The sequence below is a fragment of the Brachyistius frenatus genome, unplaced genomic scaffold, assembly GCF_029030835.1.
Source record: "Brachyistius frenatus isolate BFR_SWC_R1_liver_20210118 unplaced genomic scaffold, ASM2903083v1 Contig_265, whole genome shotgun sequence".
NCBI classification, from domain to species: domain Eukaryota; kingdom Metazoa; phylum Chordata; class Actinopteri; family Embiotocidae; genus Brachyistius; species Brachyistius frenatus.
In genome coordinates, this window is record NW_027210864.1 from 250,832 (window position 1) to 276,574 (window position 25,743).

At 42.1% G+C, this 25,743-nt stretch overlaps 1 protein-coding gene across 4 annotated transcripts in view; it reads right to left on the reverse strand.

Annotated features, from left to right (window-relative positions):
- Positions 1 to 25,404, reverse strand: part of phldb1b (pleckstrin homology-like domain, family B, member 1b) — an 88,291-nt gene extending 62,887 nt beyond the window's left edge. Inside the window, exons 1-4 of one of the 4 annotated variants that reach the window (XM_069721464.1) lie at positions 25,187 to 25,404; positions 23,998 to 24,099; positions 18,651 to 18,774; positions 17,224 to 17,394 (exon numbers count right to left, since the gene is read on the reverse strand). In XM_069721464.1, the coding sequence (XP_069577565.1) occupies positions 17,224 to 17,394; positions 18,651 to 18,774; positions 23,998 to 24,099; positions 25,187 to 25,222 (433 nt within the window). In that variant the 5' untranslated portion in view covers positions 25,223 to 25,404. Of the gene's footprint in view, positions 1 to 10,445; positions 11,495 to 17,223; positions 17,395 to 18,650; positions 18,775 to 23,997; positions 24,100 to 25,186 lie in introns of those variants that run through there. The other 3 variants (XM_069721468.1, XM_069721469.1, XM_069721465.1) reach the window with 3 other exon arrangements.
- Positions 25,405 to 25,743: the final 339 nt, after the last annotated feature.

The window sequence follows — 25,743 nt, forward strand, 5'->3', positions numbered from 1 at the left end:
CACGTGACACCTACACAACGGGACTACACGTGCAGTTTGTCCAGAAAGCACCTGCCGTAGTTGGCGGTGAGTTATAGTGTTGACGTACAATACTGTCCAACCCAAAACCTGTGGTGAGCACGTCTCCCCGGGTGGCCCCGGGGGAGCTCTAGTTTCTCTCACGCCGATCCGTCGCCGTGGGTCCTAATCGGTCGGGGTGACAGCTCAGACGAACCCAAGGGGTGACGGAGGTTGAGCTCTCTGCTGATCAGCTTTCCCCACAGCAGGGGAAGGTGGTCCTCTTTGACATTTGGAAATGAAGCTTCAAAAAAAAAACATGGCAACCGGCTATAAGCCTCGGTTCCAATAAGGAATGACACGAGTGCAATTTGGGGGTAAATGAAGGACAAATGCTGAACGCCGAGCTCCGGGTTGGACTGAGGCACAACGTCACCGAATGTTTGAGTGGCTAAAGCTCTGCATTTTTCAAGATTGAAACACTTCTTCTGTCCTCCTCGCACCTTTAGTTAAAGCACCATCAGTAGATTTTTTTTTTTTTTTAACCACTTGCGGGGAAAAACACGCCACTGACGTACACCGATGAACCAAAACATTGCGACACAGACAAAGTGAATGACATTGATTATCCCACGATAACGGCTCATGTCGAGGCCCGCGATGCAAAGCCAACCGTCGATTTGTGTAATTAATAATAATTAACAGAGCTAAAAGGCTCCAGCTGTGGAGGAGGGTGTTGATTCTCCAGTGGGTTTGACACTACTGGCAACCCCCTTTTCCAATTAAACTGAATCATCTGGGCGACCCTGGGTGTGTTCGTATATAAAGATGGTGATAAATGAGGCTTTAAAGCTTGTTTTGAACAACTGCTCATTCAGTTTCACAAAGAAAATCAAGTCTTTGATAGAACTTTTTTTTTTAAATTCTGGAATTCTTTATTCCAGCACACGTATTACCATCTCACTGTTGTGCTCGAAGGAACGGTACTACGACTGTGACGGTGGATTCACAGGGTGCTTATTCAAATGAACACATTTACATCGTGTCTCGGTGCCGATGTGGTTCCTGCTGTTCTTCTCCTCCGCCGACAGTCCCATAAAAACTGCAGCTCTGACGCCACAGTACACATCTTAACTCCATTACTCCCAATGAAATACAGCATTCCTTTCCGTCACTTTATTTGCTCCTTTTTCCACAATATTATGTGTCCAACTATTTCACAATACATGTAAGAAGAATCCACATAATTCGTTTTACATCTAAGGCTCATTACTTTTAGTGTCTGGAAAGGCAAAAAAAAAAAAAAAAGCATGTGATGGTTCCCACATGCAGCACTTAGAGGAGCCATAAATCAAAGTTCCAACCATCAAAATCATCACAGACTCTCTGAGATCTGGGTTCTATATTTGAATCTCCACATTATATCACCCATCCTGAACTGCATTCTGATTCAGGGAACAACAACTAAGTGAATAGAAATGTTATACAACGCTCCCACAGACAGCTGATCAGATTCTGGTATCGGTGGTGTCGGTGTAGGTACATTTAATTTCGTTATGTGGATGAAATCCTGCTATTTTAGTCGACTAAGCGTTAGTTGACAAGAAAAGTCTTGGAAAGGAAGTAAAGGCCCAGATCAAAGTTTCTGTTTCTCCTCATCACTGCAGAAAGGCTAGTTACCACACACACACACACACACGCACGCGCACACGCACACACACAACACACACACACACACACACACACACACACACACACACACACACACACACACACACACACACACACACACAGATCCTCTTACGTCTTGGCTGTCAATAATCTGTTAGTAGCCCACAATGAGACCAAGATAGAATTTAGTGTTGTAAAATTAACATGTCAATATAAAATTGTCATTATTTTGTATTTCTCTGTAGTGTTAACAATGTTCCTCATTACATTCTTTGTCAGCCCTCGAACTTAAACCTTTTTCGAATGCTCAAAAAAAAAAGAAGCATGTATTGCTATAATTCATTATTACTTTGTATAAAATGAATTCATCACAATCTGAAGAGATGTCAAGAAGTACTGCACATCCCTCCTCCTAAAGTCCTTCTGGATATCTCCAGCTGGTTTTGTGTACTGGGGCAGTCTTCCTATATTCTGGTAAGAACTTTTTCATCTCATTAAGATGAATATTGTAACCCGGCTGTAAAATCTTTATCTTTTCAAAGCAATTCTACACTTTTTAGAAAAGAGACATATTGAGCTGACGATGATGAGTTAATGATATGCGTATATGTATCTGAATAAAAAAAGCTCAAGAGAAAGTTGCAACCAGATTTGGGAGGCTGGTAGAAGATTTGAAAACAACCTGGTTACAATTAGGGGCCTTTTCTTTGGGTTCAACCTCAATCCCTTCATGTCGGCCATGTGCCACTTACAAAGTACAATTTCCCCGGGACCTTAAACACCTCTCCGCAGACTAACAAACAGCAGCCTGCAATCTCATCTGTGTTAAATTCCTCTCTTTTATTGGTAGACAGACTTATTGTTGTTCCTCATCAGGCATGCAAATGACTGAATTCTTGCGTTGTGATGTGAAGGTTGGGACTGTAAATATCATGTAAGAAAAATGCACTAGCACTTAACTGGCTTCTATTTCTACCTCCACGTCTATCAACCAATCACCAGCAGTTCATCAGTACTTATTTGGATCAGTGTTATTTACTGCAGGGTTTTCATTGGCAGCAGAGATCCACATCTGGCACAACCAATGGTAGCGTTAGTGATATCAAACACGCCGGTATCTCTGTGCCCCCTCTCCATAGGAACCCTCTGACCTGAGACAAGCGTGTCAGGATTCCTCCAAGAAGCAGCCATTCGCAGACATCTCAGGATTGCTTCCCTCCGAGGCTGACCTCAGCCAAACGGGCCGCGGTAGAAACCGATGTGTTTAATCGACGGGGCTTCCAACGGCGAAATATGACAAATTGCCACTTTTATAATTTGATGTGCATTAAGGTTCATAAAGGAAATGGCATGCGATGGCGTCAGAGAGCAGGATGAGTGGAGGTGTGTGTGTGTGTGTGTGTGTGTGTGTGTGTGTGTGTGTGTGTGTGTGTGTGTGTGTGTGTGTGTGTGTGTGTGTGTGGGCACGTATGTGAAAACCCAGCAGTTAATCAGCTAGATTGATTCTCTGAGAGCGAACAGTCCCCCCCTCCCCACCACCACCGGGATCCGATCAGTCTAATCGCTGGCTTCATCTCGCTGAGTGCACTCGGAGCAATTCTTGCAAGAGCAGCATCTTTCAGCCGAGCTCGGCGTCCTTCAGGAACACCTCGACTCTCGGAGGAGAGGAACAGCCAGGAGTCAGCTTTGGAAGCGCAGCGTCGCAGCACCTGCGAGGCGTCGTTCGCTACGTCGTGGCGTCAACCCTTTGTTTTCTCCCCTGGACGGAGGTTTTCCACATGGCACGACTTCTAGTGAGGTCACGTACCGATCATCACCGTCTTCCCACAAGGACACCATCACCTCATTCTCTTATTAAACTGCAGGCACATCCAAGTGGATTACAGAGTACATACTGTCATGCCAGGGGAAAAAAAGCTAATGAGAGTCATGGTGTGCAGCCTATAGATAGAATATGCAAGTCAGCAAAATAAAAGAAATCTCACAATCCCCCTTTCAAGATGAAACAGAAGACAGGTTCATTATTAAAAGAATTCCAATTTCAATATATAGAATATATGATATTTTAACTAGAAATGTGCTTTTGTGGTGTAAATTCTACATGCAGGTAAAATAAAATGAGACTAACTGACTTCCAAGTATTGCTGAAACTTAAGTATACCAATTTTGAAGAAATTAAGACATCCTGATTGGTTCCCTTCATTAAAGAATTACTGAAATGTATCCACTCAGAGCCGATTGGAGCTGAAAAGCCTCTGCTACTTTATCTAATGAAGCCGCCTCTGTCGTCCAAACCTGAAGGAGTGCTGCATGTGACTCTTCTACCAGTGAAGATAAAAGTCTGGAAATGAATTCAGTAAAAAGGGAGATTTTTTTTTTTTTTTTCAACCATGAAAAAAAGAGAAAATACTGAAAACCTGAAAAAGATGGAACTTTTAATTTGAAATCCAGGAACATTGAGTAAACCTAGTGCCTTAATACCAGAGCTGACAAGAGTAATCACTGTAAACCCTCGGGAGTGTTCCTTTGGGACAGCTCAGGCCAATCAGAGTTAATGCCACATCGTGCCTCGAGGGTATTGTGGCATTAAATGGAGAGGTGGTTAGCAGCCGCGCTCCGTCCAGCCGATCAGAAATGTGTCTGTGCACCAAATATTCCATCGTTTCTCTCATAAACATCTCCGTGTGGGTTTCTTTTTTTTTTCCTTTTGCGCTGGTACGACCACATTAAATCTTTCCAGTGTGTCGGCTTAGCCTGAAGTACATTTCCCAGAAGATTAGATCAGGGGAACGAGAGGTGGTCAGAGCAAAGACGCTCCCATATTCTACCGGAGTGAGTCCATGTAGTTTTGTTGACATTACTGTACGACAAGGAGATGCTGTTATATGTTTACACACTAGTAACACTGGTTGGGCCCAACGAAGCTCGTCACTGCTGTTGCTGCCTCTGGACCGTCCTGCCTGCCAGAAGCTTCGAAAACAGATTTCCTCTCATCTTACAGGATTCCCATCGTCCCGACGACAGAGTGAACACAAGATGCAGAATGAACACTAGTGTTTGAGCAGAGTCCAAAAAAAACAAGGTGGCAAACAGGCAAAGACGACTACAGCTGTTGACAAATTTCTGAGTGGAGCTTCTTCAAAAAAATAAATGACGATGAGCTGCAGTCAAACTCTGGCAGATCATCAGTCTGCCACAACTACGCACAGCCATTAGAGTGAAGTACCGCACAACGGTACATCCACAGATCAATTATCAAAGGCCAGACGAAGTGAGTTTGATGTTGGACGTTCGGCGCGAACAATCGGCCCGTCTCAAAGATGAAGTTAGAGACATGCTTCTCATCAGCTTCATCCAAGGCGATGGTTTTAGAAGATGGATGGCATTTGTTGAGCCCGAGTTCACAAGTGAGTCTCTCCTTCTCTTTATGTGTGTGTGTGTGTGTGTGTGTGTGTGTGTGTGTGTGTGTGTGTGTGTGTGTGTGTGTGTGTGTGTGTGTGTGTGTGTGTGTGTGTGTGTGTGTGTGTGTGTGTGTGTGTGTGTGTGCGTGTGTACGTGTGGGGTGGTATCGAATAAAAGCCAAATAATTCTGAGTGATTATATGATAGTGCTATTGCTTGAAATGCCCCTCCCACATTCACGTGACATCCCGGGGGGGTCGTCCCGCCCGCAAGTAAAGCTGCAGCAGCAAAGCCCCTGATTATAATGAACTGAACCAGTCTTGATTTCAGAGCTTAGAAATTCCACTTTTAAAGAGGAAGACGGTGTTATTTCTGCTTTTGAAAGTTTGCACAGGCTGAGTTAAAAGTGGCTTTTAAATCCCACAAAGCGTAGAGTCTCAACTCATCTAAAAAGAGCTTATACTGTACGCTACGCCCAAACTGAGCACGCCGCCGCTCCTCTACGACAGCTTACAGAGAATCTAAAAGAGCTGCAGTTTGGCGCTTTAAAGTTTTCCACTTGATGCCAAGATGAGAGCACTACACATACCGGCAGCCGCCGAGGAATTCTGCCTCCCTGAGTCCTCGCTGTGATTCCAACAGCAGAGTCACCGTAACGCCCTGAAGCTGTATATTTTAATGCAGCTACACTCCTCTCATCATCAGGCAGAATGCACCCTTCACCGTACCGACACTCTGCAGTCACTGAAACTCTTTATTCACTACGAGTTGACGGCGAGGAAAAGCTCCGGTCACTTTGTGATTTTACCACAAACAAAAGGCGCCGCCACTAAACCACCGGCGTGAGACGTCACTGAAGTGTTTGGAGGACCTGCGGACAATAGGATGCCCGCAACTACAGCCGACGGTTGCTATGGAGAGCTGGTGGTTTACAGCCTCGGTAAAAGGCCAAGGGAGTCAAACCCACCAGTTAATCAATGACCACCTCTCTCCGAGCCGGCGGCCGTCAACCACAGACGCACATACCAGAGGAAGATACGGAAACGGTCCGAGAGGAGTACACAGGGTAGGTGGGGGGGGTCAAACCTCGCATTCTCATCATGTGGGAATAAAAGTTGGAAGAAATGACTTGGAAGAAAGTGATCACATGTTTGGAAGCAGTCTGAGATGCCACGTCGGAAGATATGTGGAGACGGCGGTTGTTTCTGGGCAGCGGCTTCACACGCGTGCTTCTGAGGTCATGCTAGGCAGCCAATTCAATCAGGACAGTAAGTAAGGTTGTGCGTTTTAAAACCTGTGAACATACGTTTACTTTCGCAGTAAAACGAGGGCTTTTTGTTGGCGTGGTTTGAAAATACTTTTTTTTTTTTTTTATTCCTGATACTGGAGTCTATATTTTTGTCATTAATTTTACGAGGCCCGCGTTACGATAACCACATCAAAGCTGAGAGTTCGACGGTATGTCTTTATGGGCAGATCATGTCAGAAACCTCAGATAGTGTCTGATGTGTCAAATAACTGTGAATCGTAACTCTAGCGGAGAGCCCGACCAATGTATCCAATTTTATTTTCACAGAAATATCGATATCAGCATATGGCTGACAGGAAAACTTTTCTTTTTACAGAACACAATGCAGAAAAATCAATTTAAAAAATGGTGATTTTATATATATATATATATATATATAGTTATTCATCATTATTAAAGTCCCAGTGAAGTTTCCTGTTAGTTAGTGCACTGATATCAATCTGGATGGACAAAAACTGTAAAATGTCCCACCTCCATCAAATATTTCTGCTACAAGTGTCAACATCTTTGCTAACCACATAATATAACCAACATAATGTATTTAGTTTTTATGAAAAAAATATCAGCCGGTATATTAATACTCTAAAGACCTAGACATGCATGTGATTTATGCAAAAAGAATTAATATGTGAGTGATGACAGGGTCAAAAGTGTCTTGCAAATTAAAATAAACCTAAACAGAAAAAAGACTTTGAACTCTTTGAAAACTAATTTCCACTCTGGGAACATTTAAACCAGCCCTCCATTTATGCATTCATAATGTTGGGAGACTAACAAGAGATAGATTCAAAAACAGAGCGGTCAAAATTAAAGCAGGTTGAGGTCGAGACATTCTGACTATTAGCCTCTGCGTGTTGTCAAAAATACTGAATCCTAACGTTTTCCATCGTGCAACTGGTTGGTGATCTTTCACCGAGCTCCCTCCAAAACCACAGAAGACACCAGACGGTGTTTTTCTGTGTAGTACTTCCTTGTGGCCAGTCAACCAAAGTCCATGTGTAAAATTAGCGGAGTGGACCTTTAAAAAGCTGCTCACTGCCTCCGCATCAGAGACCAGATGCTTCATCCAGCCGGCTATCAGCTGCTGTCTCCAGTGGACACTTATCACAATAAGGTGTCAGAGGCTGGTTACAGCTCCTCCAAACAGATGTTCACCCCACCCCCCCTCCCTCATCCCTCCCCACCCACCCACTCCTCCTTTATGTCAGAACAACTACAGCCAGTTCCCCTGCTGTTAAAACATGCTCCCAGAGGCAGATGGCTGCAGGGCGAGTAGATCGACCAATATCCAACCATAATATTCGAACGAACTCCACGTGGTTTAGAGGAAGGCTGAGCGGCCTCATTTGTGTGTGATTTGTATACGACATCAGTTAGTTCATTTCCAAACCTGGATGCATCTGTGCATTCACAGTCATGACAATAGCTCGCATGCAATACTGTGCAGGATTGTATCCCGTCTGCATCCGATTTAAGTGACAGCTGAAGCAAAAAGGAGCCAAACTTCTTTGCTTTTAGACTTTTCTGGTGCTTCTAATAGAAACTCAACCATTTTTACACAAGTACACTCCCTGACCAGTCTAGTTTCATTTGTATTTAGTACTTTAATGGAGGAAAGATGGTTAAAAATTGATATTTATCTTGTTAAGACCAATAGTTTTAGGATGTTATAGTGACCTACAGGTCTAAGACGCAATGCAAACACATAAGGTGGCTGTCACTATCATAAAATTGTATTTGACAATTAATAGTCAGTGAAATGATTGCGATTACTGATTTTGTCTTTTTCTGTTCATTTTATGCCACTCTTAATAATCATAGTTTGATAATACACATTATGAAGAGGAAGGGACATTTACTGGCATTGAGAATTGCAACATATTAATACAAATTACTGGCTTTCTAAACAAAAATTGGACAGTGCTGATATTTCATAAATAACAGTGTAAGTATACAAAGCCTGTAACTGAAGTATACAAAGACATTCCTACGCGCACTACACGCTCACGTGCCATTAAATCACAGCAGAAGAAGAAGGGGGCGCCATGAGATGACGTCAGTGGAAAAAAGGTGTAGAAATAGTGACATAAATCTGACATTTCTGTTACTTAATGCAGCTGTTTCTACACGGTGATGAAAAATAACTGCAGTCAGCTCCAATAATCACAATCAGACAGTTATGTGATGACTGTGACAGGCCTAAATATCTGTGTCGAAAATCACTCACTGCTACCTAAACACACACTCAGGAACTGTCTCTGCAGTAAACTGACATCCTCCCATTTGCACAAGAGCAACTTTCACAAATAAAATTGAATCCAATGCACTGTGGGTCAAATAAAAACAAAATGCCAGATTGACAGATTTGGTTTAAAATGTAAACTTACTGTAGTGCATGAGGCATAAAGCTCATTATTTTTAGCCATTGGGTGTTGGTTGCTCAGATGTGAAGTGTGGATGCACTGATCCAATACTTTCAGATCAATGCCGGTTAACACACCGGTTGAGAACTTTGTAGAAAGAGACCCCTGATATAGAAAAATACTCCACAAGTCCAAAATCCTCACTCAAAGTCTCATCAGCATTTGTTACAACAAATACTTGAACATGCAGCCTTGAAAATATTTAGTATTTATCCACAGTCTCATTTAGACACATTGCCTTGACCTCGGTCACAAACTGTGTCAACAACAACATGCAGGAAAACACACACACACACACACACACACACACACACACACACACACACACACACACACACACACAGACCCTGCCTATGGGCTCCAGCTGCTGCCAGGCCCCCTTCCTCTCTCCTGATGCCCCTGTTGTCCCTCACACATGTCTGACCTGTGCTAGGGCCCGCTGGGGGCCCATATCACTCTCACAGCAGCCTGATGAGTGTTTGCAGAGGAGGCTTCGCTCTGCCTCATCACATCCTGTCTTTACAACGGGGTCAACACAATGTGTCAGAGATGACAGATGTTGAGGAGCAGCAGAGTAAAAGACTGCACATCTTTTTGGGCCATATGAAGAATGGATCAGCGAGAAGGTCCCGGGTTGGATCAGAAACCTCGGACACACAGAAGCCTCCAAATAAGCGGAATGCATGAAAGGGAGGCTCTATTCTATTCCAGTTCCCAGCCCCGGTTAGGTCACATTGGCATCCAGGAATAGCAGTGTAACAGTAGACAGAGACAGTGAGGTCTGGTCTTGCCAGGCTGGATGGGGGGTATCTGCAGATCTGGCAGACCTGTGTATGTTTATGGTCTATAAACAGAACTCACATGGAGGCCTGGAGAAGTTAGGACTCAGCACGGTGGGACTGAGTGGCTGGAGACAGCAACATCGGAGCAGGTGTTCTGACAAACCAAACTCCTTTAAAAAAAAACTGACAGTTTAAACTATCCTCGGTGTAAAGCAAGCTATGTCCGTGTTAAAGAGTGACCTAAACAGTTTAGTCATGTCTGAAGGCTATTTGTAAAAATTCGGCTTGAATAAAATAATCCTAAACAGCTATCTATGTAATAAAATCTGTTTGTTTGTAATTTGCTAGCACAACTAGCAGCCGCCCACCAGAGTAAACTTGTTTTAGACGACGAATAGAAAATAACAGGCAAGGGCATAATAAAATTAGTTTTTTTTAAACAGCTTGAGAAAATAATGGTTCTTGTATGTATGCCGAACAGAATAAAACCTTACACCTTTTAATGGCCATGCAGAATGAATGTTCTACTACAGGTAATTTACCTACATGGACGTAAAATGTCACGTTTGACAGATTTTTAAATGGAGTTTGGCGAGAGAGGTTTTCACTTCGAAAAACTCGAGGGAAAAATGATAGCCAACATATTTTCACATTAGCAACCAGTGTCCACACTTTGCCACCTGGTCTCATAAACTAGCCGAGAAGAAACACTCGGGTCCAGCTGGAGTTCCTCTGTTATTTGCCTCCCCGCAGTCCGTCAGTTTAAAAACACCGTTCAAAACAAACTACAAGCCACAACCACCGACTTTAAAGCAGCGAAAACCTTTAAATCAACACAGTAAAAAAACACAGACCAACTTACTTTAACTCCAATGAATGAAACTCCTCTCTCCCTCCGTTGTTTTCATCGCCTCCGCTCCTTTAAATTAAACCACGTGTTGTCCGTTTCTGCGACTTATTGTGAACAACAGGAGCGTTTATGGTCTTTCTTTTTTTTTTTTTTTTTTTTTTTTTTTGGTTCGGACGCGCTTTTGTTATGATAATCCCAAAATCCCGTAGACTCTTAATATATTCTGCAGATATTTGAAAGTTCACAATGGGGAGCTGTCTGCTTGCCCACTTGTTAAAACACGCGTTCATCCACTGATGCGTTGGTATATCACAGTTCATTGAAAGCAGTGCGGGACGTTACAGTCGTTGTTAATCTCTGTCCATTGTCTCCTTTCCCCCCTCCACGCCGGCGGCGTAGTAAAGACGCGATCTCCTGGAAGAAACAGCTGGCTCCCAGTCATCTCTCAGCCCGCAGAGAGAGTCGGGGCTGTCAGGGAGCAGGGAGCAGGGAGCGGAGAGGAGGAGGAGGAGGAGGAGCAGGAAGAAGAAAAGAAGGTGGAGATCCTGAGTCAGAGCTGTGCAATAAGAGAGAGAGAGGGAGGGCATGGAAAGGGGGGGGGGGGGCTTACACACCACTGGGGGACACAATAGGAGAATTTATCTGATCAATAACACTGCTTTATTGATTATGTTAATGTCGGACTGTGGCATGAATGTATTGTTTTGGCAGCATCCACTATAGTTTATGCCAATAAAGCATATTTTAATTTGAAAGAGAGCCAAAGGGAGAGAGCATGCAGAGGTGGGCCTCTCCCTCATATCTTACCGTGATCACTGTATAAAAGAACAAAGGTTGAAGCCTTAATTATACCAGACAGTTCTAATAAGCCATAAAAACACACACTGAAGGGAGCATTCACCATAAAAGCTCCCTGGAGACATGTCGGCCTCTGCACTAAACATTATGGTGTGTGTGTGTGTGTGTGTGTGTGTGTGTGTGTGTGTGTGTGTGTGTGTGTGTGTGTGTGTGTGTGTGTGTGTGTGTGTGTGTGTGTGTGTGTGTGTGGCATCAGATTGTGTAATTTGTCTGACCCACTGACCTCATATAAAGCCAATGTAATCGGCACATACTGTGATGTCGAGGTGAAAGTCCTCAGATCCAAAACAGAAATATTCATCGGTGGAAAGGGAATTAAGTAGAAGACTGTGAACCGAGTGCACAAAGGATTGTTGCAAGAAACTTGGCAAAGAGTGAAACTATGAAAAATAACAAGCAATCAAATGAAGTGTATCAAGTTCACAGCTGAAGAGGGACTCCAGTGATTTAATATTAGACTCTGATGACATTAGGGGACTTATGAATTTTACAAAAACAGTCATGATTGAAGGTGTAGGGTTTCTGAAGACAATCATTACATTTATATAAAAGAAAATACACTATGGGCCATAAAAACAATATTAATCACAAAATATTGGTGAAACAAGGCCTCTAGTGAATAAATTTCAACTGCACTTTTCTGACCCTCCCATAGTCAGGATTTAAAATAGGTTTATTCCATTCATTGAGCTTAGATGCTTTGATAAAAACTCTTGGGTGCGGCGCCAGATAGTTTTAATTTTAGGAAAAACCCTGACATCACAGTGACATCATCACAGGCTGAGAAAGCCCCCTTGTGACTCAGAGAGTGAATAAGATGTGTGATAGTGGTGGAATTTTAAACTTATTTTAATTGCTCAAAAAACATGACAGTTTTACGTTAACTTCATGCTCTCCGTGCGTCATGCTGTATATGGCAGATATATTATAATTAATATAATCTACCAGTCATGTTTACAGAGATGTTTAATCTTGTCCTGCTGATGTTGGTGCAGATTGGTTGAATCAAGCCGACCGACCTTCATCCATTTCAAATAGCAGCTCATCGCGCTTTGAACAAACTGGCTTAGTTTTTACATGCCCTCTCATTGTCGGGATTTCCCTCCATTGCCTCTTCTCATTTATTTTGTAAATCCGAGAGGATTACCTCCAAACCCCTTGTTGAGTGTGTTTTCATTCTGCAACAACACCAACTTGTTGCTGCTTGATTTTGTATTGACTGACAAGCCAATCGCAGGATGTAGACTTTGTTTACTACCAAGTGAAAGGTGAAGCCAAAACAGATGGCATTAAATTCCACACGGGAGTGTCTAGTCAGAGGCTCTGATGCATCCTCTGGTCATTTACAGTACTTCTCCTGTCTTGTAGTGGATATTTAAGTGTTGCGTAATGCATGACTCATGGGAGTGGTAAGTAACCAATAAAGTCTGATCTGCTTCCTGCTTTAAAATTTGATCTGTCTCAGCAGCATTAACACAGAAGGAGGAGATACCGAAGTACCTGAACGAATCCTTTCACACTTCATCTCTTCCCACTGTATGTTACTCCCCCAGGGCCCGGACAGTGAACTCTGCTTTACCCTCCTCTTTTCAACCTGAAACCCTCTCTGGGGCTGAGGCAGGTTCGGTCTGTTGTAGAGGGGGCAGTATAAATAGCCCTGTGTCCCCACTCAGGTTACTTTGCTAGAGTCCAGGTTAAAATACCAACACACACAGGGACACACACACGTTCTTCATACATCACAAAGTCGTGCTGGACTCTGTTGAGCATTTTAAAGAATATTTGCACTTTCAGCATTTTTCATTTCATTTCATTTTCTCAGAAAGAGCACCACAGTGTGAGATTACACAGCAGCGCAGAGGGAAGTTCACATCCTGTGAGTAACGATGAGTTGCGTCGCTTTAACCCCTCTCATAACACACTGTACTGAGGTAAAACTGCATGAATGACTGACATGAAAGAGTCCCACACTTTACAGTTTTACTTCCTCTAATTTGCTTCAGTGGCAAATTGAGGAAGATTACAGTGGAATGCAATCATGCAAAATACACCTGTTTGTGAGTCTAAATCACAAAGTAGGACTGCATACCAGACAAATACACAGATCAAACATCTGTCTCCCTCTAACTTTTTCTTTTGTTTCCAGGTGTTTGATTACATTTTACAGTCCTGAACAGTTTAGGAAGAAGAAAACATGGTATAATGGAGAAAAGTTTTGTTCCATCTTCAACTATGATGGAATTAATATTAAAGTTCTGGCTGTCAGTCAGTTATTAAAAAAAAAATTCTTGGTTAAGTGTGAAGATACGAAGATGTACCGTAGACTTAATTGCTGGAGATTTTTTTCATATTTGTCCAGAGGATTGGAGTTCAAAACAAAGGTGATTATTAAAGTCATCATCCAAATCCTGATGAATCCAATAGTAAGATATCTACACTGGTTCAGCAGCAGCTCAGCACCTGATGCACATTCAGGTGTGGAGATATTTTTCTCAAAAAATAAAACATTATAATTACCAGTGGAGGAGGAATTGTTTTAAAGTGATAAAATGAAAAATTCTTATTTACAAATACAAGTTTCCATTCAGCATCCTCTGTTTAGAGTTTTTATATTTATCAATATTATATTTGTGGACTATTATTAATCATTCATTAACATGAAAGCAGAATCCCAATGTTGTCTAGGTGGAACCAAAACAAATATAAAGTTGGATATTTTAATGTAGAAGGCGTATTCTGTAAACTGATCAAATGTTTTATATTGAAATGAAAGTCTTTATCTCCAAAGTAAATTATGTTTCCGGCAGTGAAATAAATGTAGCAGAGAAAACAATACGATACAAAATAGAAATAGAAATTAAAACTGCAAGCAGTGACATGCGGGCCCTCGCACGCTGCATGTCAGGGATCCAGCAGGTCGGGGCCGCCGGCTCCCCAACGTGCAGCACGCGAGGGTCCGCATATTCTCGCTTGCAGTTTTCATTTTTTTCTCGATCGAGTTTCTTATTCTTCTTTAAAAAAAAAAAAACACTTGCAAAGTTTCGTGAGGTTTGGAGCATCGTTTGACCTTAAACATCAACTTCCTGTGTCACGGCAAAACATCAAACTTAGCTGCATCGCCCTGGTTATACTATATAATATATAATATATACTATATACAAAAATTACTTTTGGGTCACATGCTGTCTTTTTTTTATCACTTTTTGGATAAAATGCTATAGTATGACTTTTTTTTTATCACTTTTTAGAGTAAGACCTTTTTCTGAACTGACTGGCAACTTCTGAGCAGTTGCCTCAATGAGAAGTAACTGGGTTCGATCCCCACTTGAGGCATCTGCTCTAACCACTGCACCACTGGGTCATGTTGTCCAAATTATGGAAACAAAGTTTCCATATATATATATATATATATATATAGCATGTTGTCCGAAATATGATTAAAAAAAAAAAAAGTTATACTATAGCATTAAAATGTATTAATGGGATTTTGAAGGATAAAGTTTGTGGTAGTTCGGACCAAAATCAAAAGAAGATTTAGCCACACTGTTTATTTGTTGTTATTTGAGCTTTTGTTGTGCTTTGGTTTGATATTAGTATGTCTGCATTTACAACACAAACCTGAACAGCTTACCCTTAGGGGAATCACCCTCCGTGAAGTGTGTGGATTACCTTGGGCGGGACTTTAACCCATATCCCCATTAAGTTGTTTCCAGTGCTAAAGCAGTGTCGTAGACCACTGTACTATCTTCAGCACTGAAGAAAAAGTCACGGTGGAGAAAGAGTTTCACAGAGTTCACTCAGAGCTTTCCAGTGACTCAACCAGCAGTCTGGTTAACTCAACAGGTAAAAGATTCTACTTCACCAAGGTTGCTATTATTGGTTCAGATTCTACCTTGGTCTGTTGATGGTGATTCAACTTTTAGTGAAGTTGAAACGTTTGGAGAAATTGAAAATCTTTGGCATACACTACACATAACAGGAAGATATTTAATATCACTGCAGACCCCCTTGAAAACATGTATATCTACTATCTAAAGAATGTCTGTGGAAATTTTGGTCACATTTGAATGAATATTTGTGGATGGTGGAGTTATAGGTTGCAGTGAACCAAAGATTTGCCACAATGCAGCCCATCTCCTGAGAAGATTGGTGGTGCAGTGGTTAGTACTGTTGCCTTGCAGCAAGAATGTTTGTGGCTCAAACCCCTCCTTTGCCATGACTTTAAAAAAAAAATCATACTATATCATGTCATCCAAATGATAAAAAATAAGTCATACTATAGCAAAAGTACTTTTTAGGTCACTTTTTGGACGACATGCCACAAGCACACCGATTGACGAAAAAAAATTATTTTGATAATTTTTAATTCCAAACATGTTAAGAGTGCACAGACTAAATTTCAAGTTGGTCCGACAAAATCTGTAGGAGGAGTTTGTTAAAGTACAACATGTGTGAATCGCCAAAAATGGCAACTAAATTAAAAATGGCAGACTTCATGTTGAGTTGACGTAATGGTGCATTGGAACTTTTTTGTACATCTCAGTGTGATACACATGTCCACCGAATTTCATACATGTAGGTAAATGTAGCCGCCGGGGCATCTCTTTAGGGGGCACTAGTGAGCCATTAGGCCACGCAGGGAGAGACGCGTTCATGAGTTTTTGAATATGATAAAGCCTCCAAAAAAATTCAGTTGTTTACGGAGAATAATGATAACGTGGAATAATAATTCCTTGAAGAACAATAGAGCTATCGCACCATCGGTGCTCGGGCCCTAAAAATGAAATAGAAATACTCAAGTAAAGTTCAAATACATCAAAACTGTACTGAAGTACAGGACGTGAGTGATGCTCTTATTTCCTGCAGATACTGAAAGTGTGAAAGTATCACATGCAGCATCACATTTGTCCTTCAGCTCTGACATGTTGTAAAAGATGGAGCAGGTCAAGTTTTGTTCCAGTAGATCTGGAAGGAATTAATGTAACGTATATATTCTACTTCATGTTTGTCGTCTGGTCCGTTTGTAAGATTTTCTAAATTGCTTGTTGGCCTCTAACCTCAGAGATTGGTCACATTATATATATATATATATATATATATATATATATATATATATATATATTATACACTGCATATAAAAGTGGACGTAGCTTCCAGGTCTGAAAAATGAGGACGATGCAGAACCACTTTAAGCTGCAATACCACCGAGTGCCACTAGAGGTTGGCTCCAAAAAGCCTCCGGCTCCATAGACTCCCATTCAACTAGTCTCATAAAATTCTCAGTCAATAAAATTTCTCCACGAGGTATCTCGGTTTTTCTAGCTAAAGTCGCTCCTTCTTATTCGTTTTCTGGCCGTCCATCTGAAAATAATCCTGTGTTGTTGGTCGACAGATGAGCTCGTGGAGGAGTCCAGTCAATCTTTGTCCTCAGCTTCCACACTTGCTTTCTATTCGAACAACCCTTTACCATTAAAATGCCAATGCCCGGAGGTAATGTTTGAGAAATTCTCCACTGAGTCCAATCTAAGCTCCACCACGGCTGCAGCAGATTGAAAATCAATTCATCTCTCCCCCGGTTTCTTCAATATCTACATGCCTGCACACAGCACAGCTCACTCTGTTAACTCCTTAACACAGGAACCTCAGGCTTCTCTTCAATCAATGCCTATTTAAAAGCACAGGCAGTGCATTTTATTGAATGGACCTGCTGCCTCTTACGCTGCACTTTCATTGACCAGGCAGGGATCGATCTTCGGCTTACAATAACTGGAATCATGCGCATCAGCAGGATGAAGAATTTACAGCTTAAAGAGAAACTGTGGATCCTTTGGTTTCCCGTAACATTTCTTCTTCATGAAGAAGATGAGCTCTACTCAAAAACAGAAAGCATCTGAAGCAGCAGAGTGTTTCCTGGGACGGAGCTGATTCCTACCTTGTGACAGGCGGGTGGGCTGTTTCAACTGCAGACCGTCAACAGAACAAAGGTTCCCACAGGGGTGCAGTGTGATGACCCCCGACCTGTTCTCTATGAAGCAGTGCTGGGCTGCCACCCCGGGGCCCTGGATGCTGATGTCCATGGGACCGTGGCCCAGAGTGGTACGGCCTAAAGAGAGGAAGAAGTATTACTCAAATCTGATGCAGTAAGTGTGGTCTGAATTTAATACCATGCAGAGATAATATCCTGTATATACAGCATATAATGTGAAGTCGATCAGTACTGATGGTTACTGCGATCTTTTAAAACTGCTTAAATGGCAGACTAAAAGTAATCCTACATGAGTTGTTTATAATTAAACTTTATTATATTCATTAGTTGAATCAGGTACGGACCCTGGAATATTTGTTGGCAGGTCTATTATAACGATAATTCGTTGCAGTAGCAGTAAGTCTAGATATTTAGACAATTAAGTAAAAAAAATAAAGCGAATAGAGCTGACATTTAGATTTTTCATTGTTGGGAAACTTAGTGGGCGGCACAGTGGAGCAATGGTTAGCATTGTTGCCTCACAGCTAAAAGATTCCAGGATCAAATCCAGGCCCAGGCCTTTCTGTGTGGAGTCTGCATGTTCTCCCTGTGCCTATGTGGGTTCTCTCCAGGTACTCCAGCTTCTTATATGTATAATATGTAAACTACTTTAAATGATTCCATTATAGACACCAGCCACTTTTTGTTCATTACAAACTTCACTACAGAATGTAGAGTATTGTGTTTAACTACCATATCTTTGACTGTTCCTGTAGCATGTTTCAGCACTAGATTACCTGAACAATGCTACGAAGGTAAAACACTGTAGGCTAATAACGACTTATTTTACTAGAAAAAAATATTTTACAATCAAATGTTGAATATTAGGGAAGAAAAAAAGGGTCGACATTTTATATAAAACTGATAAAAAACAAATTGTAGTGACTGAAGTGACTAGTGGAAGCCAGATGGTGGTATTTAATAATAACTCTCTCACATTTGACTCTTTTCTGGGATTAGAAAATGTCTTTTTATGATCAGGAATGAAGTTTGTATAACATGAATAATACAACAGCAAAATATTGCATCATAGTCCAGATAAAAGACGACTAGACTAGTTAGCCAAGTAGCAGTATTGTCGTCTCTGCAGCGTCTGACTCCAGTACAACTCACATGATATGATGTGGCTTCTTTCTCCGTACCGTATTTTTCAACGTGTTTAATTAAAGATTAATTTGACTAAACTACCTCATCAATTCAATGCAAAGAACTGATGAAGAAACAAGAAATGTATGTTTTATTTGTACATATCCTGCTGTCCAAACACAGTATGTATACGCAGGCCTCAGGTTTCACATGAGGCCTGGTGTGCTGTGTCGATGTTAAAGTCTCACCCTCAGGGAGGGGCAGCAGGGTGATGGCGGTGCTCAGCCTCCCGCTGCCCAGGCTGACCAGGTGGGGGCGCTCTGCTTGGAACTTCAGCCCCTTTCCGGTCTCGATCAGGTCCAGCGGGGTGCTCTGTAGAGAGAGTCAGATATCGGTACTTGTGTATTATGTTTGTGTAAGCCTTTTCTTTTTGTCAGAGAAAATGTTATGTTGTATGGTCAGTATTACAGAAGAAGATTTTGGTCGACTTGTGTGGAACACAGTTCATTACATAGCGTCAACCAGCAGTGACGTCACCCGTTAGTTTGTGAACGGCCGGTATGAAGACGAGAGTTTGGATTTTGGTCGGCGTCATGTTGCTAGTTCAGAGCGGTTTGGAGCAGGAAGTGACCATATTTGGACAAGCTGGGGGGGAGCAAGCGCCCCAGCTTGTCCAAATATGGTCACTTCTTGTCCCGCTTGGGGGATCTGACTCTATCTGATTGGAAACACAGCGATACCACGTCCCGCCCACCGATAGCCGTAACCTGAATGCACCAGAGGCCTGTCAATCAAACAGACACGCCCACCAAAAGACGGCTTTTTGAAGCTTATTTTACAATTAATGACGGATTATTTTCAGATGGACGGCCAGAAAACTAATAAGAAGGAGCGGTTTGAGCTGACGACACTGAAATAACTCATGGAGAAATTTTATTGACTGAGAAATTTATGAGACTAGTTGAATGGGAGTCTATGGAGTCGGAGACTTTTTGAGCCAACCTCTAGTGGCACCTGGTGGTATTACATCTTAAGGCTCTTCTGCACTGGCCTCATTTTTCAGACCCAGAAGCTACCTCCCCATTTATATACAGTCAATGCTCATATGCAAACTGTTATTATCACTATTAGATTGTAGTTATTGTCACTTTTCCAATGCAACTCAGAACAAACTGCATTTTAGTTGTTTAAATGTTTTGGTTCCAAACAACGATTATAAACGGAAGTTATAACATAATTCACATTCATTCATTCACATCCTCTGTCTCGACTTGAACAGCTACGTCTGTATGTAAGATGGCTGTGTTGTGAATGGGACCGAACAGAAGCTCATTTCCTGTCCATTAGCTGGACTAGTTGGTTGTGCGTGACACAATAATAGTGAATACGTAGCATCGCAGTGGGAGTCACAGAGGAGACACGATGCTCTGCTTTCTGTGGAGTTTTACAGCTTCACTAATGCATCAGAGCCACGGAAGCAGTTCCGCCTCCAGTCTGAGAGGAAGAGGTGTCTCCACTCTACGGGAGGCTGTTTACAGACTGAAGGGAGTGTGTGTGTGTGTGTGTGTGTGTGTGTGTGTGTGTGTGTGTGTGTGTGTGTGTGTGTGTGTGTGTGTGTGTGTGTGTGTGTGTGTGTGTGTGTGTGTGTGTGTGTGTGTGTGTGTGTGTGTGTGTGTGTGTGTGCGTGTGTGTGTGTGTGTGGGTCTTTCTTCTCGTAGCTCTGCCTAAAGCACCACCATGTACTCAGGGCACAGTGAGAGGAGGAGGAGGAGGAGGAGGAGGAGGAGGAGGGGGAGGGGAAGGAGGGCGGGTACGTCGCCATAGCAACAGCACTCCGCAATTAAGAAACACGAAGCCCCTAAAGGGCGCTCAGCGAGCTAACTTGTGATGAGCACTTTCCAGGGCAGCGAGGCCTGAACATAGAGTCATTTCTGCATTTTAGTAATCTTCTTATTGTTGAGTTACTCCCACCACCGAGCACTGAGCTCTGACTGGCCTGCAGTGAAATGTTGTGTTGTGTTTGACGTCATGGGATAAATGAGTTTTCCTGTTTAGTAACGTCTGATATTAAAAATGCACAACAGCAGGACACTGCAGCTAAGGCAGCAAAATGGAATCAATGTCATTCATTTTGTTATTTACATCTGTGCTTTTGACATAAAACAGCCTTCATGAAAAAGGCCAATGATGTTGAACTTACTGTTTCCCAAACTTTTTAAACTTGTGACTCTTTAAAGGGAAACACGATGTCTGTTCATGACTTGATGTTAAAAAGAGTACCTGTCAGACTATTATTATAAAATATTCAGATTCAAAGGTTTTTCTTTGTTTTTTACTTTTTTGAACAAAACTTAAGATATCCAAACTATGAAAGAACACTTATGGAATTATGCAAACCAAAAGGTTAAAGGACAACCTGGTTTATTTCATCCTGTTATTCTAGTGGGTGAATATGAGTAACTTAGTGCATTTACCCATACTTATTTAGATGTAGTTTACTAAAGTATTTCCTTGTTATGGAAATAAGAAGGCAAATGTTGTACTTTGTGCACTACATTTAATCTAAACCTGAAGTTCAATGTTTTGCAGATTTGCAGTTATTAATATGAAATATAAATCAACTACTAAATTATGCTGTTTTATTATAGATTAGCCCACCCGGCAGTATATAAAGTGCTCTCCCTGCCACATTAAAGTGATGTCCAAAGTCTCTTTTAACTGCTCACTACTGAGTGAACTAGTCGTGTTGATTTCATGTGGAGTGGTGCATGTGTGAAAGAGGGGATGACACAGCAAATTTAAAGATCAGACAAAGTGGATCCTTTTGTAAATGATGCATCAGTAGAAAATCTGAGTTTTACAGTACTGTGTCTGGACTCCACGAGTCACAAAACAGCAAAGTGCTCTCACATCACAGCAAAAGATTTTCCACTTCTGTGTCTTTTAGTGTTGACAGACAATGACTGGAGTTGTTTCTACAGAGCTGATGAGGCCGTGTGCCAGCTGAGGTGTTAAATGAACTCTGATGGCCGTGGAGTCATTCACTGGCATGGATTTGCATTTTAAAAACCTGCTGGGACTGCGTCTTTTTATCCAACCGCTGTGTTTTATTTACAAACCTGGACGCGATCATTGACTCGGCCGGCCCCTCTGCTGGTTAGCTAGCCGCGTGGGTCCTAATAGGATTATGTGATTGTGGTGGTCTGTCGGTGGAGTGGGGTCAGGAGGCCTAAGAGGATTGCTGAGATAGAGACTGGGCTTGCTTGGGAGGCGCTGGGAGAGCTGGGACGACTAGGGGAGGTGCCGGTGGAGCCGACGCTGCAGGATTCCTGCTGGTTTATCTGCTGTGTGCTGCTGCTCCCACGTGGTGCACTCAGCAACGGCCTGCTCCCTCTGCACACAGGCTGCACATGCAGAGGAGGACTGGAATGCACTCTAATGCACATATCCATGCAGGATACAGATTACATATTTATCACTGTAAATTCAAATGTATTATTTTTGATAGGTGCAAATTCTGTGCTGACAGACACTTATTTGTATATTGTTCATTTCCTTTGGCCTCTCTAATGCCGTGCGTCATTTCTTTGTTTACTTCTCTTTGTTTAACATATTTATTTTCTTTAATAAATGAGATTTGAAGATGTTTCTGAACAAAACTCTCCATTTGCTTCTTAAAAAGTGAAGAATTAAAGTCTATACAAAAGACAGGAAAATAAAATGGCAGATGAGTTGAAAAATAACACAAATATGAACTTATCGCTGGAACAAAACCTCACACAATCACAGAGCCTCCAGTAGAGTGAACAACATGGATAATAAAATAAAATGTGTGGGACAGCAGATATGAAAAACATTTTCTATTAAATGTTTTTTCAATTACATTTGTTCGAGGTCTGACACTGGCAGGAGCTCCATAAAAAAATGCCAACACATACAGAAATATTGTGCTTGGACACATATCGGATGTGCACACATAATCAAATACAAATTCTGTGGGTCTGCTGGTTGGACATATTTTTCATTTGCTTTCCTTGTTCCTTCTTTTTTAAGCCGCGCAGGGTTGTTTATGCATTTAGTTTTGCTGATGTTCGATTTGTAGATCTAAAAATTTGACTTTTAAGACCACCAAAGTTTGGTTATTTAATTTTAAAGGAAAACTTCCCATTAATGTGGCGATTGTAGAGCCGTGGGTCAAGCTAACGTTGCACTCTCCTCCACCGTTGGAGAGATTTGAATATTTAGGACAACAAGCTGCCCCGCTGGTTTGTTTACATGTGTGAAGCTACAGATAGCGTTCTACTAAATGCTCGTTTTCGATAAGGAGGTTGTAGCAAACGAGATATCCTGCAGATAAAATCAAATTTTACTTGTTGTAACAGCTTTTATTGGCCATATGGAGAGCTGACTGCTCAGTCAAATATGCCAAGTTGAAATAAATCAGATTTATCCTTTAAGATAAGGTGATAATCTCTGAGACATGTGCTTTTGCTTCGTCAGATACAGTATGTGAAGACAGCAGTCCAACTGTTTAAAACAGGTTCATTTTCATTCATGAACTGCCAGGTTTTTTTTCTCACATATACAAACATTATGTGTCAGATTGCTGATTGTTTTGGTAGGCAGCAATGGGAAATCATTTTCTGTCCATGGTAAACATTTAGAGTTTAATTTTCAATCATATTTCCAAAGCCTCTTCTAAAATGGAGTCAACCTACACATAAATTCCTCCAAATTTGTGATACTTATTTAAATTCCTGTTTTCTTTTGAGTATCTGCGGCAGCATCCCAACTCCCCTGCAGGAAACATTCAAGTTTAATCTCAACTTGTTTTATCTTCCATTTCTTGCTCCTTCTAACTCGCATGCATGCATGCACAGGAAAAAAAAACAGAACACACACATAAACACACACACAACACAAACACACACATACACACACAGCTTAATGCCTGATAGGATTGTCAGACCCAGCGGGGGGACAGACAGACATCCAATCTCCGGGTTGGTCTAATTACTGGCTCTGGTTGGAGATTTCCGCTTTACAACTCACTGACATATGCCGTGAGGACGCGTCCAGCTGCTCTGCTTCTGACTCGACCTGCTGCCTCTTCACACGGTGACATGTTGGCCTTCAACTCTATTTTTCATGCGTGGACAGCCAGAAATGTGTCAGAGCGGGCAATGTGGTGACATTTAACTTCAATGGATACACTTATCAGAAGAAGAGAGCGCTTACTGTGTGTGTGTGTGTGTGTGTGTGTGTGTGTGTGTGTGTGTGTGTGTGTGTGTGTGTGTGTGTGTGTGTGTGTGTGTGTGTGTGTGTGTGTGTGTGTGTGTGTGTGTGTGTGTGTGTGTGTGTGTGAACTGGAAACATGTAACAGAAGTGGTACACTGATGACATATGACAAGCTTTTTCTGTGAAGGCTGCCAAGTTTTGAACAATGAAGTCCTGATCTGAATCCTTTGGCTGACTTTTTTCCTCCTCTGTTGTCTCCTTCTCCAGACACTCACAAACACACACACACTCACAAACACACACACACACACACACGCACACACACACGCACACACACACACAAAAGCACACACTCACCCGCAACACCTGGTGAGTCTGCCGTCCACACTCAGGCATGTTCCTGTTCAGGCGGTCCATGTCCACTGAGGTGTCCACGGCTCCCTGAGATGCATGAAGGTCCTGAAAGAGGAAATGACATCAGTGAGAAAATGAGGATTATAAGTCGCAGGTGACCTCATTTCCGAAGCACAACACAGATCAGATTCTTGTGTATTTTGTCTCCTTGTGGTCGTCCTCTGACATCTGAATGAAGTGGAAACTCTTTCAAAACATCCCAAACGCACACTTTGTTCACAATAATCCAAGAAAGTCAAACCATATTTGGTGGGCTTCCCCTTCTTCACTCGACTTAATGCGTCAAAGTGTGATTCATGCTGTCAGCATGCACACACACACACACACACACACACACACACACACACACACACACACACACACACACACACACACACACACACACACACACAAATACACAACAGATGGTAGACAGTGTTTTGGGGAAGAAACACAGACACACACATTTAAATCTCTTGGTAGTCTTTGGCTGCTCTCATTTCACAGTCTCTATGAAAACACACACAAACACTGTGCACAAATCCAACCAACGCTTCTGTCCTTACTCAATCAGTTTGGGGTATTTCCATCAAGTCAGCACAGAACAAATGGCTATAAGTGTCTATATTAGTATATGTGTTAAGTAGCCACAGTCGGTAGAAGTGTGAGTGCATGTGAGACAACACTTCTGCAGTCATTATGTGAGATGTGAGAAGCCTGTGGTTGTGAGGAAGCACAGAAAACCGCACGGGAAAGGTTAGAAAACACATAATTATCCCAATCACAGGGAATCCGAGCGTACCCGGAGTCGTTTGTATGCCTAAAATGTTGTGCAGCAGGGGTGGAAAATACGGTTCTGATGTACTCTGCCCGCAGGATAACAAAACATTGCTGCAATATCATCATATTTGCTCTCCTGACAGACCCGTGAAATGATATTCAGCGGAGTCAGCCTCCAGCAAGCCTCAAACAGTAAATCACAAAACAGCCAGAAAATAAAAATAAATGTTTTAAAAACTCCATCTGCAAAACGCTTTTCTGCAAGCGAAAAGCTCTCGTCTGAGCCAGAAGAAACAGTTTTCCCTTTCAGGTTTCATGCTGTTTCTCTGATGAGTTTTAAACTATTTCTAAATGTAACTTATATATTCATTACCTTTGTCCAGTTGTCCAGCAAGTGCATCGCTTCCATTGCAAAGAGCTGCTCCAGGCTACCTGACCGACTAAATCCTACCAGTGTGAACTTGATTGAGCAGGACGCCTCTGAGACCACCGAGTGGATCCAGAACAATTTCTTCAACGCTGCTGCTTTCTATGAAACAAAGATTGTGTGTTTGTCTTTTGTTTAAAGCTACCGGTGCAGTACCATCCAAAAACTCGCATTCAGGAGGTCAGACCTGTTGCTGCTTGCTCCACTAAACTAAGACCTACATTCCTGACTGGCAGCACCACAAGCCACAGATAACAAGGAGGCGTGTGTGTGTGTGTGTGTGTGTGTGTGTGTGTGTGTGTGTGTGTGTGTGTGTGTGTGTGTGTGTGTGTGTGTGTGTGTGTGTGTGTGTGTGTGTGTGTGTGTGTGTGTGTGTGTGTGTGTGTGTGTGTGTGTGTTTTAGCAGTAATAAGAAGAGAGGAGAAGAAAAGAGGAAGAGGAAGAGGAAGAGGAGAGAGTGATGAGTGATGTGATTCGATGAAAATAAAGTTTTGAACGTGTTG